The 15,946-nt window shown below is 39.1% G+C and overlaps 1 protein-coding gene across 4 annotated transcripts in view; it reads left to right on the top strand.

Annotated features, from left to right (window-relative positions):
* Positions 1-1,548: 1,548 nt before the first annotated feature.
* The window catches only part of LOC111346975 (uncharacterized), a 51,201-nt gene continuing 36,803 nt past the window's right edge, over positions 1,549-15,946 (top strand). The window contains exons 1-2 of one of the 4 annotated variants that reach the window (XM_088740794.1): positions 1,549-1,577; positions 1,633-1,681. In XM_088740794.1, the coding sequence (XP_088596920.1) occupies positions 1,575-1,577; positions 1,633-1,681 (52 nt within the window). In that variant the 5' untranslated portion in view covers positions 1,549-1,574. Of the gene's footprint in view, positions 1,578-1,632; positions 1,682-3,538; positions 3,697-10,937; positions 11,078-13,992; positions 14,508-15,946 lie in introns of those variants that run through there. The other 3 variants (XM_088740782.1, XM_088740802.1, XM_088740775.1) reach the window with 3 other exon arrangements.

Genomic DNA, 15,946 nt, shown 5'->3' with positions numbered 1-15,946 from the left:
AATATTTTCCATAACACTGGTGTTCAATTTTGTACACTAGTTTCTGATTTTAGACAGTAGTGTTCGATTTCAGACACTGGTGTTCGATCAGTCTTAGACATCAATAATTGGTTTTGAGACACAAGGGTCCGACTTTAGAAACTTGTGTCTTATTTTTAGACATTTCTGTGCGATTTTAGATCTATTGTCTGGTTTTAGCTTTAAATGTCCCATTTTTGCAATCTATGTCAGAATTTAGACACTGGAAACCGTTTTAGACAGTAAGTCTTATTTTAGACCCTAGTGTCTGATTTTAGACGCCACTGACCGTTTTTGACACTGATGTCTGATTTTATACACTTGTGATCGATTGGGGAAAAAAGTGTCAGGTTGGAAAGGAAATAATTAATTTCGTTACATACCTAAACTTTCACTCAACAAAACGAGCACTGTGATTGGTTCATTCTTGGTCACGTGCCCCTGATCAAAATCAAATGTATCCCGACAGGGATACAATTGCGCAGTGGTTTCCCGCGCACCGAATACAACAGCATGTTCTTGCCTTATGATAAAGATATAAACAAAGCACTTCATGTATGGTCTTCGAGAAACAAGTTAGATTTGTTTTCCTTTGAGTCCAGGACTCTCTGAAAAACAAAACTAACTGCTTCCCTCTGGACCATACATAAAGTGTATGTTGTCTCCCTTAAATCTCAATTTTGAGAGAACTGTTTTCCAAGGGAAAAGATGTTAGATAATTTGGTGTGAAATCTTATTAAATTACAAGTAAGCGCATGGGAGCGCACAATACCATAATGCTAAAAGAAGTCACCTGAGAGGACGCGGTCGGTAAGAGATTGTTCAGGTATAGATCTACACAAGTCCATTAAAACGTAATAACTGAACTGGTTCATCAGGTTTTTTTTCGTTTTAGTTACAGCCGCACACTAGACTACTCACCGTTCTCAAAAACTATCCCAAAATTTAACAAATCAACCACCATGTTCCTTTGTCTAAAACCTTATCGATCTAAGAAATGAGGTAAACAATATTCAAAACTAAAGTGGAAACACGAGGCACAACCGAGTGGTCTCAGTGCACGCGATAACATTGAAAGTTTTTTATGCCAGCTCAATGCGACAGAGAGTGATTTCTTAAGGCCTCCGGGCGGTTAAACCAGTTTCGTCATACGTTGTGAGAAGGATAATGACACGCTGGTGCTTTGTTAAGGACCGCTGATTTAAAAGAAATGAACGTACGCGTGGGTTCATGAATTACCATTATGCGCGCAGTTCGTGGATCACTGCTATAGAACACATTCAATTATTTTGTAAAGATGAGCAAACATCTTTCACATCTAAGATAACCAAGTGTATGATATTCTGTGTTGCCATTCAGCCATGTAAATCCCCAAAAGTGGCATGATAACACCGATAAAATTGGATGCGGTGTTTTGTGCATTGATATATGGCCCTCCGGACCATGTTTGTCTGTCTGTTACATTAGTGACCGTTCCATGCATAAATTTGGCGTGGCAGTACATGTTCGGTATAGCATGAAGATTTTCACTTCGACACAAGATAGGAGACTCAAAAATGGATTAAGGCTGAAAGTTTCGAACTTTGTTGATATATCCAAATTATTTCAAAAATGAATTGTTTGCTGTTCACTCTGACTTTTCTTGTGCTGGTGGTCGCCCCTGGTGAGTATTGTACAACTTTGAACTAAATGAATCGTTTAACCACCCTGAACATAATTTTGTAGTTGCTCTGATACTCGTTGAAAAGAAACGATTTTGTGTCTTATTTCGTCAATTTTAACTCCTTTTTTCAAAGACATGTCTTTTAAACAAAATAAGCCAAGTATAAGAGCATGACTATGCTTTGAGCACAGAAGACGGAAATTCATTTCTTTTTTTTTTTTTTATTTATTTGCATAACAAAAGATCTTGTCTTAAGTTTCAAAATGACACATCCAGCCATTAGAATCGCCACGATTAGTTATTTTGTGCAAAATAACCGATAACAAATATCAAGCTAAAAGTTGACCGCCAGGTTATCAAAACTGAGATTAAGCGGAGATCCAAACAACGGCACTATTATTTATGCTTGGGGCTCCCTGACCGCGTACATTCTTTACTTTTCGTGTGCACTCATTTTGATTAAACAAATTCACTAGAAGGTTCTTTCGGTTTGTCAGTTCAGAATGGTATCAAGGAATCATATTGAACGTTTTGCTTAGCAAGGTACAAAAAATCTAACAAAAAAAAAAAAACATACCAAAGAAATCTCAGGGAAAACAAGAAAGAACCTTTGTGTTGATTATCGGGTTAGCAAAGTTGACTGCGAGGTTATTAAAGCCGACAAAAAATCAAAGATGCAACGAATGGAACGGCAATTTATGCTTGGGGCTTCCCGACCGCATACAATCTTTAGTGTTCGTGTGCTTTCGAGAAACAAGCTAGATTTGTTTTTCTTTGAGTCCAGGACTCTCGGGAAAACGGAACTAACTGTTTCCTTCTGGACCATAGATCAAGTGTATGTTGTTTCCCTTTAATTTCGATTTTGAGAGAGCTGTTTTTCAAGGGAAAACTTGTTAGATGATTTGATGTTTTAGCTCAAAGTGAAATCTTGTTAAATTACAAGTAAGCACATAAAAGCGCACAGTACCGTAATGCTAAAAATAGTCACTGAGAGGACGCGAGGTTATTGTCTACTGATCTTGCATTACGAGATTGTTTAGGTATAGATCTATACATTCAAGTCGATCAAAATGTAGTAACTGAACTAGTTCATTAGTTTTTATTCCTTTTTGTTACAGCTGCACAGTAGACTATTCACCGTTCTTAAAAACTATCCTAAAATTTAACAAACCTAAGAACGGCACTATGAATATTTCTGCTTGGGGCTCTCTGACCGCATACATTCTTTAGTTTTCGTGTGCAATCATTGTGACTAAACAAATTCACTAGAAGGTTCTTTCGGTTTGTCAATTTAGAATACTATCAAGGAAACATATCGAATGTTTTGCGTAGCAAGGAACAAAAAACCTAAGAAACTGAACATACCAAAGAAATCTCCGAGAAAACAAGAAAGAACGATCTAAGAAATGAGGTAAACAATATTCAAAACTAAAGTAAAACCTCAAGGCACAACCAAGTGGCCTCAGTGCAAGCAATGGCATCGAAACTTTTTTATGCCAGCTCAATGCGACAGAGAGTGATTTCGTAGGGCCTTCAGATGGTTAAACCGGTTCCGTCATACACTGTGCCCAGGCCTATGACACGCTAGTGCTTTGCATGTTAAGGACCGTAAATTTACCAGAAATGAACGGGGGTCCATGAATTACCATTATGCGCACAGTTCGTGGATCACTGCTATAGAACACATTTCATTTTTGAAGATGAGCAAACATCTTTGACATCTGACTAAGATAACCAAGTGTATCATATTTTGTGTTCCTATTCAGCCATATAAATCCCCAAAAGGGGCATGATAACACCAATAAAATTGAATACGGTGCTTTGTGGATTGACATATGGCCCTCCGGACCATGTTTGTCTGTCTGTTACCTTAGTGACCGTTCCATGCATAAATGTGGCGTGGCAGTTCATGTTCGGTATAGCACGAAGAGTTTCACTTCAACACAAGATAGGAGACTCAAAAATGAATTGTTTGCTGTTCACTCTGACTTTTCTTGTGCTGGTGGTCGCCCCTGGTGAGTACTGTACAACTTTGAACTAAATGAATCGTTGAACCACCCTGAACATAATTTTGTAGTTGCTCTGATACTCATCTGCGCTGACCGATGCAGAAACATATAAAAAGAAATGGCATCGAAACTGAATTCGTCTTGTGTTTTCAGTGGCAACAATTCGTCTCTGTCATCTAATATATCCTCTCCGTGATTAAAGGAGGTACGTTTATAAAGAAACTGTGATGTGGCATCGGTCAGGGTTGTAACAAGATAATTTGGTTCTATCAAGTGAGTTAATTAAGTAAATGGAAGAACTGAGCGAGGATTTATTACGCAGGATAGAAACGATTTTGTGTCTTATTCCGTCAATTCTAACTCCTTTTTCCCAATTCACACGAACTGGAATAAGAACATTCTACTGACAACAATCATTCACTTGACTCTGATGATGACTTCCGCACAGGTTGTCGAAACGTCAGTCACTACCACCGACAACAGTCCTTCTCAGGACTACACTCACCAGGACGATCAGACTACACCTTCATAACAAAAGATCTTGTCTTAAGTTTCAAAATGACACATCCAGCCATTAGAATCGCTATGATTAGTTATTTTGTGCAAAATAACCGATAACAAATATCAAGCTAAAAGTTGACTGCCAGGTTATCAAAACTGAGATTAAGCGGAGATCCAAACAACGGCACTATTATTTGTGCTTGGGGCTCCCTGACCGCATACATTCTTTACTTTTCGTGTGCACTCATTTTGATTAAACAAATTCACTAGAAGGTTCTTTCGGTTTGTCAGTTCAGAATAGTATCAAGGAATCATATTGAACGTTTTGCTTAGCAAGGTACAAAAAATCTAACAAAAAAAAAAAAACATACCAAAGAAATCTCAGGGAAAACAAGAAAGAACCTTTGTGTTGATTATCGGGTTAGCAAAGTTGACTGCGAGGTTATTAAAGCCGACAAAAAATCAAAGATGCAACGAATGGAACGGCAATTTATGCTTGGGGCTTCCCGACCGCATACAATCTTTAGTGTTCGTGTGCTTTCGAGAAACAAGCTAGATTTGTTTTTCTTTGAGTCCAGGACTCTCGGGAAAACGGAACTGTTTCCTTCTGGACCATAGATCAAGTGTATGTTGTTTCCCTTTAATTTCAATTTTGAGAGAGCTGTTTTTCCAAGGGAAAAGATGTTAGATGATTTGATGTTTTAGCTCAAAGTGAAATCTTGTTAAATTACAAGTAAGCGTATAGGAGCGCACAGTACCGTAATGCTAAAAATAGTCACCTGAGAGAACGCGAGGTTACTGTCTATTGATCTTGCATTACGAGATTGTTTAGGTATAGATCTACACATTCAAGTCGATCAAAACGTAATAACTCAACTATTTCATTATTTTTGTTCCTTTTAGTTACAGCTGCACAGTAGACTATTCACCGTTCTTAAAAACTATCCTAAAATTTAACGAATCTAAGAACGGCACTATGAATGTTTATGCTTGGGGCTCCCTGACCACATACATTCTTTAGTTTTCGTGTGCAATCATTGTGACTAAACAAATTCACTAGAAGGTTCTTTCGGTTTGTCAATTCAGAATAGTATCAAGGAAACATATCGAACGTTTTGCGCAGCAAGGTACAAAAAACCTAACTAAAAGAATATACCAAAGAAATCTCCGAGAAAACAAGAAAGAACGATCTAAGAAATGAGGCAAACAATATTCAAAAGTAAAGTGAAACCAAAAGGCAAAACCGAGTGCTCTCAGTGCACGCAATAGCATCGAAACTTTTTTACGTTAGCTCAATGCGACAGAGAGTGATTTCGTAAGGCCTCTAGATGGTTAAACCGGTTTCGTCATACACTGTGCCCAGGCCAATGACACGCTAGTACTTTGCATGTTAAGGACCGTAAATTTACCAGTAATGAACGTGGGTCCATGAATTATCATTATGCGCACAGTTCGTGGATCACTGCTATAGAACACGTTTAACTTTTGAAGATGAGCAAACATCTTTGACATCTGACTAAGATAACCAAGTGTATCATATTTTGTGTTCCTATTCAGCCATATAAATCCCCAAAAGGGGCATGATAACACCAATAAAATTGAATGCGGTGTTTTGTGGATTGACATATGTCCCTCCGGACCATGTTTGTCCGTCTGTTACCTTAGTGACCGTTCCATGCATAAATTTGGCGTGGCAGTACATGTTCGGTATAGCACGAAGAGTTTCACTTCGACACAAGATAATTTGGTTTTATGAAGTGAGTTCATTAAGTGAATAGAAGAACTGAGCGAGGATCTAGTACGCAGAACAGAAACGATTTTTTGTCTAGTTCCGTCAATTGTAACTGCTTTTTTCCAATACATTTCTTTTAAACAAAATAAGTCAAGTATTAGAACATAACTATGCTTTGAGCGCAGAAGCCGGAATCTCGTTTCTTTTTTTTTTTTATTTGCATAACAAAAGATCTTGTCTTAAGTTTTAAAATGACACATCCAGCCATTATAATCGCCATGATTAGCTATTTTTTGCAAAATAACCGATAACACATATCAAGTTAAAAGTTGACCGCCAGGTTATCAAAACTGACAAAAAGAGGAGATGCAAATAACGGCACTATTTTTTATGCTTGGAGCTCCCTGACCCTATACATTCTTTAGTTTACGTGTGCGCTCATTGTGACTAAACAAATTCACTAGAAGGTTCTTTCGGTTTGTCAGTTCAGAATAGTAACAAGGTTCTTCACAGCTACTCTCACCCAGACGATCACACAACACAGTCGACTGCATATCCCGGATACAAACTACATACTGCACTTAGTTTATGTTAGGATTACAGAACATTTTTATCGAGAAAGAGGTTGATAACTCTTCTAACTGAAAAATAGAGTAAAAAATAAGACAAAGACGTTTGTTATTCTTGTCACGAGCGCGGGACAAAGGAAAGTCCCCTTGAGGAATCAAAACTTAGATGTCCGGTTTCCGCACTTGTACCCTTGGCCACTGTTTATAAGGCCTCAGAAACTCTGTGATGAGTTACTTGCTGTGCGGGGGCAAAACCGGTCGGCTCATAGGCTCGTGGTGCCAGAGGGAGCATACCAACAAGCTTCAGGGTCTATCAAGCGGTTTTTGCTTTACTTCATAGTGTAACCAATATCAATCTGGAACTTAGTGAGTACTAGGTAATAGATATTTTGTGTCAACATGTAGTTATAATAATGCAGGTTGTAACAACTTCTCGCAGCGCCTAATACCACCAAAGTCTTTAAAACGTTTTACCATAAGTGTCGTTTTCTCGGAAACGCCCTTCTACCGTGTAATAACTGAGAGTGTAAGCACTTTTCTTAGACTCTGTGGAATACTCACTAAAATATCAGAAAAGATTATAAAAGTAAGTTAATAAGTAGGGCTTAGAGTGTCATACCTGTACAGGGTCTTTTTTGACAGCTTCACGTTTGAATCTCTTTGTTTTCGATGCAGTCTTGCCATACTTGCGTGTTTTGCCTCATGCTGCTACAATTAAGCGTCCGAGTTTGTGTCCCACTACCACATCTCTTACAACAGGGCTCCTATTTTGACCAGTCCCCTGATTGTGCTGGAATGAGCCAAATAAGGGTTCAAGACTTATGAATTGACTGAATTCGCGTATTTTACTCAATGATAGTGATCCACCATCGTAACTTTTTCTAATCAACATATTCCTTGTCATTTCTTAAATGGTGAGCTTAAGTAATCTTGTGAAGAAGTTGTCAGTAATTTCATTCTGGATGCGTCGATATCATGTCAGAAACTCGATAAGTCAGCACAAGGCTTTTTTTTTTCCGTAAATACGTTTACAGTCATTATGGTGATCTGAAGACTAATATTTTCAAAATGAGATCATGAACTAAAAGCCAGCTTAGATTGTTGGTCTTATAACTCAATGACTCTGATGAGTAATTGAGGTTAAAAAAAATCAATGATCGTGAAAGGAAGGTATCGCCTATTTCTGTTCTTTGTCCATGTTTCAACTCGTGTCACACAGATACGAGCAGTGATGCATTTGGTATTTAAGATTTTCAACGTTCCAGTTACAAGAGTCAGGATTATCACCTCAGTGACAACTAAAGCCTTCCGCTGCGGTCAGCTGGCGAATAACTGACCGTTTCCTTGAATTTTAGAGCCGCTTTTATCCGTGCGAAAATAATGCCGCGATTACCTTGGAGAAACTGAAAAGAACTCAATGAAAAATGACGAAATAAATTCCAATTTAAATATTCCATTTTGTTCCAATTTGAAGGTTTAAACAAAAACCTAATGCGTGTCGTTGCTGTTGTTGCATTGGTATCTTGGACAATCGAGAGTGAAAATTATGCATTACTACAGCAATACTTCTACGAATTCATAGTACATTGTTATAGTGATTCTACAATCAAAACAGCAAGAAGCACTCATATCAGAGATTTCATACACGATTCAGTTTTGCTATTTTTTGATTCTGCTGGCTAATTATCATGGTGGTAATCGTGTTAAAATCAATAGCACAGAATACATTTTCACCAGGGACTGGATTATATTATCGTCTTTATACTTTTTACCATAATTGCAACTTAAAAATTTTACTTCGAAATCAAATAATTTGATGGCGATGCAGTACTTACCGACTGAAGCCACAAGAAGCAATCCAAAAACTTGACCGAAGAAAGTTTTCATTATTTAAGGCAATGTCTAAGAAAACTAGAAATGATTTTTCTCACGTTTGTGTTAGTTATATATTTTCGAGTCACAAGACAACTCAATCGAAAACTTTGCAGAAGAAGATGTTACACGTTGGTAAGAAGATGTGTTCTTGGTGCTCGAACATCAAAATTATCTCCGCTTATTATTGTGTAACGTTCGGTTTCGATCGATTTTTTCAGTTTGCGTTTTTGCGGTTTCTAAAAGACCCCAATGCCCCTCTCGGGAATCCATGGAGCGCCATTAGGCTCCTAGTCCGTGGATCAGACCGTCTGTAGACCATCTTTCACTTGTGAAATAATAACAATAATTGTTTTCCAGGCCTTATTTTCCACTACTTCATGAGTAGGGCTCGTTACTGCGAGAATCGCTTTGATACATTTTATGAAACTGCACTACATATACATGATTTTCTTCATTCATTGCAATCAAATACTTTTTCACATCTAATTTAAATAGGGCATAGGGTAAAATATAGACTGGACTGGACTATCTTTTCACTACTTTTTTAACCATATTTTGGACCACTTGATAATGGGGGATGCACACCATTAGTACTAAGGGAGGGGTGGGTGCAGTCTATAATTAATGAGCGAGGGGTGGGAGTAGTAGAGTAGACTTCTATATTTATACAGGATAGCCCCTTCAGTGTGGTAAACACTGGTATCAACAGGGGTCCTGTTAACCACCCATCCCACCCCAGGGGAGGACATCCATCACCCAGTAATCTCGTGCGTGGGAAATTAACGTCTCCTGCCCCTAACCCTGCAGGAGACGGGACCTCCATTTATTCGTCCCTATCCGAGAAGACTAGAATATCTAACCATTTCTTGATGTTATAGAAAGATAGCATATTCTTCTCAATTATTTTAAGACCCTGAATGTTGGTCCGACCGGGGCTTGAACCCTCGACCTCCCGCACAACAGTCGAGCGCTCTATCCATTGAGTTAACCGGGAGGCGGTAGTGTTATTACTCAGGGAGGGTGGGAGGTGGTTGTAATTGTAAACACTACTGGTTAATGCTGCTTTTACTCGATCGTGCAAATTATGTTAATCGATTTTTCGACTAACTTTTTGTATATCAAAATTTTTGCGCTGGCCCGCGGCGTTTCTCTAACTTTTTTGTCATGCGAAAGCAAAACTGCCACGTTAATACTGGACTCTGATTTTTATTGAAATATCGCGTTTGCGATCTTCCACTGTTGAGTTATGCGTGTACCTTTTGAGTCCACTTGTGCAATTACCAAATTTATCAGTCCTCCTTTGTCACTGATGTTATCAGACAAGATCACGGAATTTCTGGTCCTTGACCCTTGACTTAGCAGCATATAGAATTCACAAGCGCTATCGCAATTTTAACGTTTATACGTTTACTATATAAAATCATTGTTGGTATAATCGTACAAAGCAACCTTCTCTCGGGTGTTTCGAAAAAACAGACCTCGAAAACGCAGATTGCAGACCGCAGACCTCGAAAACGCAGACCTCGAAAACGCAGACCTCGACTAACGCAAACCTCGAAAATTTGTTTTCGACAGTTCAAAGAGAACCTTGGTTCACGCGCACTAGTCCAACGTTGAGCGCGCGACAAAACCATATGTGTTTCCTGAAAGAGACATTCCCTGGTGTCGCGGTGTACCACATTCCTTGAATGCAAAGATTCAAGTCCCTCGGCGATATCAATCGCTGCCTTGGGAAAAAGTGGTAATAAATGTTTAGAGGCTTCGCCTGCTTGTCTACAGGGGCGTAGCTACCTGTACGCAAATACGCAATTGCGTACCTGAAAATAATAATAAAAAAAAAATAAATAAATAAATAAAATAAAAAAATAAATAAAAAATATATTTCAAATATATTTATATTTATATATATATTTTATTTTTTTTTCAGTCATTTAACTTAGCCTTTTCTTTTACTTATTTTTGTACCTGAACTACAAAATTGTTTTTCCACATTAAGACTCTTGCGCACGCGATTTGAAATAAAAGATGAATCGAAAATGACTTTGATCTTTTTTTGGGGGGGGGGGGGTGAAGAGGTGAGATGGAAAACTGTGCGTACCTACGGAAAAATCCTGGCTACGCCCCTGGTCTACTATCGAGGAAATGCAATAATTTGAATACCGAATGGCAGGAAATCAAAACGCCCGTATTTCATCATTATAGCAACCCGGTTTAGGATCGATTAAAATAACTTGTACGATCGAGTTAACGCTCCATTAACCAGAAGTGTTTACAGTTACAACCACCTCCTACCCCTCCTTGAGTTATGACATTCTGCCTTCCACCCTCCCTCAGTACTTACAGACTGCACCCACTCCTCCCTGAGTACTAATGGTGTGCTCCCCCCTTATAAAATGGTCCAAAAAATATAGTCCAAAAACATGGTCCAAAAGAATAGCCCAAAATATGGTCCAAAAAATAGTCTTGTCTAGTTCATATTTTAGCCTATGTCCTTAAATAGGCATGTTTTTTTTTTATTTTCGGACATCCGATCTCTGTTTTACTTACGTCTCTTGTTTTACTTACGTCCCCCTATGCATGAATTTGGCGTGGCACTTCATTATAATTTTCTGTATAACACGAATAGTTAAACTTCGACCAAAGATATGAGCTTCAAAAATAAATCGTTTGCCATTCACCCTGACTGTTCTTGTTCTGATGGCTGTACCTGGTGAGTACTGTACAACTTTTGAATTTAAGTGGTGGATTAACTCCACAGGAAATTTCGTGTCTTGTGAAACATATCACTGAACAATGCAACACTGAAGCAGATCAAATGGCTGAAAAATAATCGCCGAGTATTTTCAGTGGCTTTTTGTCCCACTAAGATAGGCCTTCAAGTTTCTCCGTGAACCATACATTTATCCTCGAAAATGCAGGCACCAGCTTTTTTTATGTGTTTATCCTGAAATAGATAATCTTAACTTGAACAAGGGGAAGAAATCCAGTATAAAAATCATTCAGATCTCAGTTATTTTTCTTTTTCTGTAATGTTGCTCAATTTCCATTGTGTGATCCCAAATATTGCGGTGTGCGTTGTTTATGTTGGGAAGGTCTCGTGATCAGCGAAAAAAATCTATTTACCTTGTTGAGGTGTCTTGTTCAGTACACCCTTGCTAGACAACCGTTGACTGAATTTTGTTCTCCTTGTTATAACTAAATTTAACATAACTTGGTAGCAAATGTCGTTGATCTAAGGTGCTACGATGCGGTGTTTTTGCACATTTTTGCTCTGTTACTATGTTTGATTTTTGAGCTTCTCAATGTCTCATTCATAGAAACTCAGACAGTGAGCAGATGTGGATCTTGACAAATTCGATTGCGGTCTAAACAGATGTCTGAAAAGTGTTCCTTTTACCACAAGGATCTATCTTTTGTTTCTTCGTCTCTTTCTCTTTTCCTTTTTTTTTTTTTCTATTACGAGAAGCGCTTGATCGGCATTTCAACTGAGTGGGGGGAGGGGCCGTCCGAAATCATTATCGGTAATCTAATTTATCATTCGTCATTCAGACAAAGAAAGCAAATGCTATAAATGTTTATTAAACTTGTTTTCATGGAAGGGTAAAAGACAACATCTGCGGTTTGCTGAAGCAATCCTCGTTTATGGCTGTATTTTAACTGGGCTCACAGGATTGCATGATATATTAAGTGTTACTTGTTTACTTTAACTATTGAGTCATGAAAGGATCAAGCGACTGAGTACTGCCTCATGTTCTTTTCTGGTGATGATGGGTCAACGGATCAACTGAATGACTTGCCTTTCCTTTTTTTTCTTTTCTTTTCTTTTTTTTTTTTTTTGTTGTTTAATCCAAGTTATCGCAATCCAGTGGAGCTATTGTGGTACCTTTTTTTTTTTTTTGGCACTTGTTTTGTTTTGTTTTTTTGTCACGATATAATTCTCTGCCTTGAACAAGAAAAAAGTGCGGGTGGTATAAGTTACCAACAACAACAATATTTATGGAGTAGTCCCATATGCACACATGCTACTAAAATTCTACATTCTCAACATACCTGACTTTGCTAGCATTTTCTTAAATCGATTATGGACATTCTGAACATACAAGATGGCAAAGAGGTTTGTTTATGACAACAAACTAGGCAGAGGACATTTCAAATCTTACTCGGGGTTATGTTCTTGGCTTGCTAGTTTTCCCCATTTCACCCCCCCCCTCCCTTGACGTTTTCGAAACACTCCCCTTCCTCTGCCTCTTATATAATGAGATAATGGACTTGATATTTCTCTCTCGGGATATTCGACGAGCTTGGAACCCACATGGCCTAAATTAAGCATAGAAACCGAGTGCGTATAAGCTACACCTTGAAGACTTTCTAGCCTGATACCCTCACGTTTTTTGTTGAATGATGATCCACGCCAGGTGTAACTCTTGTTATTCGCTATCTATCATGAAGACTACCAGCAGTCCCTCTCTTTCGGCGAAGTCCGTTGCCCCAGTAAAAAAAAAACAACAGTGAAAACAATTTATGTTAGCGCGCCAAGGGGGAATTCTTGGAGTAACGCTGATGCGCGCAGGGTCTCCTTGAGTGAGGTGCTCGAAAAGTAGGGACTACGGACTAGGCCCGGGACTTTGACCTTGAACGACTGAGTGGTTTTCCGGCGTCAAATCTTAATTTCAATCAGACGTAACCAACGAGATAAGTTATCTCAATTACCGGTCAATCTTCATGTTATCACAAAAGGATCACCTCAGAAAATTAAACCCTTTGAAATTTCGAGGCGTACAATTGACTGAAAATCTGCAAAATGTGTCAATAAGGATGAACTCTCATGAACAAAACTGCTAGGAAGATATTTAGGAAGGGCAGGCCGGTCAAGGAACCATCGCGGAACGACTTTTGCCGTGTGTGTGCTTCTAATTTGTCCTCAGAGATGGCATTAATTCAGTCTTCGATATTCTCTGATTACTGAACCACTGGAAAGCCCAGTTCGTTGGGTTTGCCGACTTGTTCCACTACGATGCAGTAAAGCGATGAAACTACGTGGACACACGCTTTAAAGATTTTTGCAGAACAAAAACATGTGGTATAAAACACTCTTTCCGAAATCGGTTACCAAAATTGCGAGAACTTCTTTGCCAGCGATGAGCTTCTAGCGCCTCAGTACCGTCTGCTCTGGACGAATTGTCGGAAATCCGAAGGTCATCAGCCATTTGAAGCGTTGGCAAGACTTTCAACCGATAGCCAATCATATTTCTGCGTTGTGGGTGCAGCACATAATTCAACTCTTGGGTTTAATCCCTAATCTTTACTTTTCGAGCGCCTCTCTCACGGAGTTCCCACGTCACACTGGCGTTACTCCAAGAGTTCCCTGGAGCGCGCGAACATCATTTTTACTTTTCACTGATTTTTTTTACTCTCGCGACGGAATTTTCCGAAAAGGAGGGACTGCTCGCAGTCTATCTATCACGGAGTAGGTGATGAATACTAATGGCCAATGAGATTGTAGCAGTTGTGAACGCTAGTGGATTTTAAGAATTGTCTGTTTTGACGTTCCTTCCTGTCTCGAAGGCTTTAGTAGTTAATTTCTGACCTCATTTAAGATTGTTATCTTACTCTCTGTGTCATCAGGTTGTGCCTTGAAATGCTATGTGTGTTCTGGCACTGAAGATACTTGCAGCAAGAGCAAACTGGAACGTAACCGGGCCATTTATCTCAAGGAATGTTCTTCGGCCTTTGACAGGTGCGGTAGGAGCTGGTCTAAGAAAGGTGACAATAACCATGTGGAGAACGACTGCGCCAACGAATCCATGTGTAATTATTCAAAAGAGCTTTGTGACCATCTTAAAGATAATATCAAGGACTACGAGTGCGGGGTTGGTTGCTGTACTAGCTATGCCTGTAACGCAGGCTCACCTGTGACCTTTAGCTTCCTCCTATTGACCGTCTCCCTTGTTCTGGGCCTGGCACTAATGAAGTAGACGCAGACCAAGTAAAGATGCTGACGTGTTCCCTGCACTGATTAATAGTAGTTTTATTGGGCAGGATGGAGAGTCATTATTACTCGCACACAAAAAAGTAGATCTGTAGATATAAGTGACTTTACATTTGTAAGCCTGTTAGTTTGAATAAACATTTTAAAATGATCCTAGACAGCAATGATACTTTGATTCCCAGTGTGCTTCTCATAAGATGACTTCACGTCATTTGTATTATCTCCTAAATCAGTCCCTGAGTTACGCATGCACTTACGACGGCGGCCTTCAATTTTTAGTAATTCCTTGTACGTTTCTTCCTTAGCCACATTTTAATTAGATATGACATAATAACATGGCTATGATTTTGCCATAGACAGCAATTTAAGGCGAAAATTAGGGTATATAGATGTCACACGGTCATCTCTGTGAATTGATGACCTGTAAGTTTTTTGTTAGACGCGATTTTCTGACGAAAACAGTTTGCGATGTAAATGTGTTTGACAAACTGCTAAAAATCTGTGCTCGGCAGGGGCCCTGTTTCTCGAAAGTCCCGGTAACTGTTTTGTCACGGCTTTCATTCAAGATGGGGATTTCAAAAGTTTTGAAAATGATGCAATAAAACTATCAGCAAAAGAAACAAATAGGACTGTTTTGGGTGTCAGAATCTGCTTTTCTATCCTTAAATTTTGATTTTAAAACATGGCTTCCGGCCCGTTAAGTTTCCGGGACCGTTCGAGAAACGGGCCTTTGGTCTCATATCCTATGGGGTGACCATCTGTGTCAAGGCCGCTCGACTGGAAGGACATCTTCGGAATTTATTAGAGTCGACTAGCCTTTCAGCCGAATCCAAGAAGTCTAATTCGTAGACACGGATTTATCATTTCCTCAAGGTTTTATTCTTTGTAAAGCTGAAGTTAATTTTGTTTAATATGCCAAAAGTATTCAATGGTTTGCGCACATCTAAGACGGTAGAAAGTCTCATATAGTCGTGAACACGCGAGGCGTGGAACGACTTATGTTAGGGGTCAGAATATGTAAATTTTTACTCCTTTAGATGAAATCTATATGTCAGCGGTAGAAGAGCTGATATCGATTTTCCAAAGTAATACCAGAACGCCTCTATCGACTTTTTGAAAGTAATGCCGCGACGTTGAAACATAATTTGTCTTTTTTTGAAGGAGTTTCGATTAGTACTCGTCGCAGTCAGTACATGTGTGACCGATTCAAAGTTCTTTGAAGGACTTTGACTCCTCGAGTAGTTTGCTTGTCGATCTTCCAAGCTCACAGGGGGTTTATATCTATAGTGAGCCTTGTACGAGTGAATCTTACGAGCGAAACTATGAGCAAAACTTTGAGCGAAACTTTGATCGAACCTATGAGGGGACCTGTGAGCAGCCATATCAGCAAAAGTAGGAATCAAGCTTTGAAATGTTGAAAATCACGTAACACCAGAGCACTACCTTTATCCGGAGTTTTGCGGACGAGTTCACCTATGCAGTAAATGGTTTGAACCCCGGGGTAACATGTGAAGGTGTAGTCTGATCGTCCGGGTGAGTGTAGTCCTGAGAAGGACTGTTGTCGGTGGTAGTGACTGACGTTTCGACAAC

The sequence above is a fragment of the Stylophora pistillata genome, chromosome 1, assembly GCF_964205215.1.
Source record: "Stylophora pistillata chromosome 1, jaStyPist1.2, whole genome shotgun sequence".
Classification (NCBI taxonomy): Eukaryota; Metazoa; Cnidaria; class Anthozoa; order Scleractinia; family Pocilloporidae; genus Stylophora; species Stylophora pistillata.
This window is presented reverse-complemented; position numbering and strand designations above follow the sequence as displayed.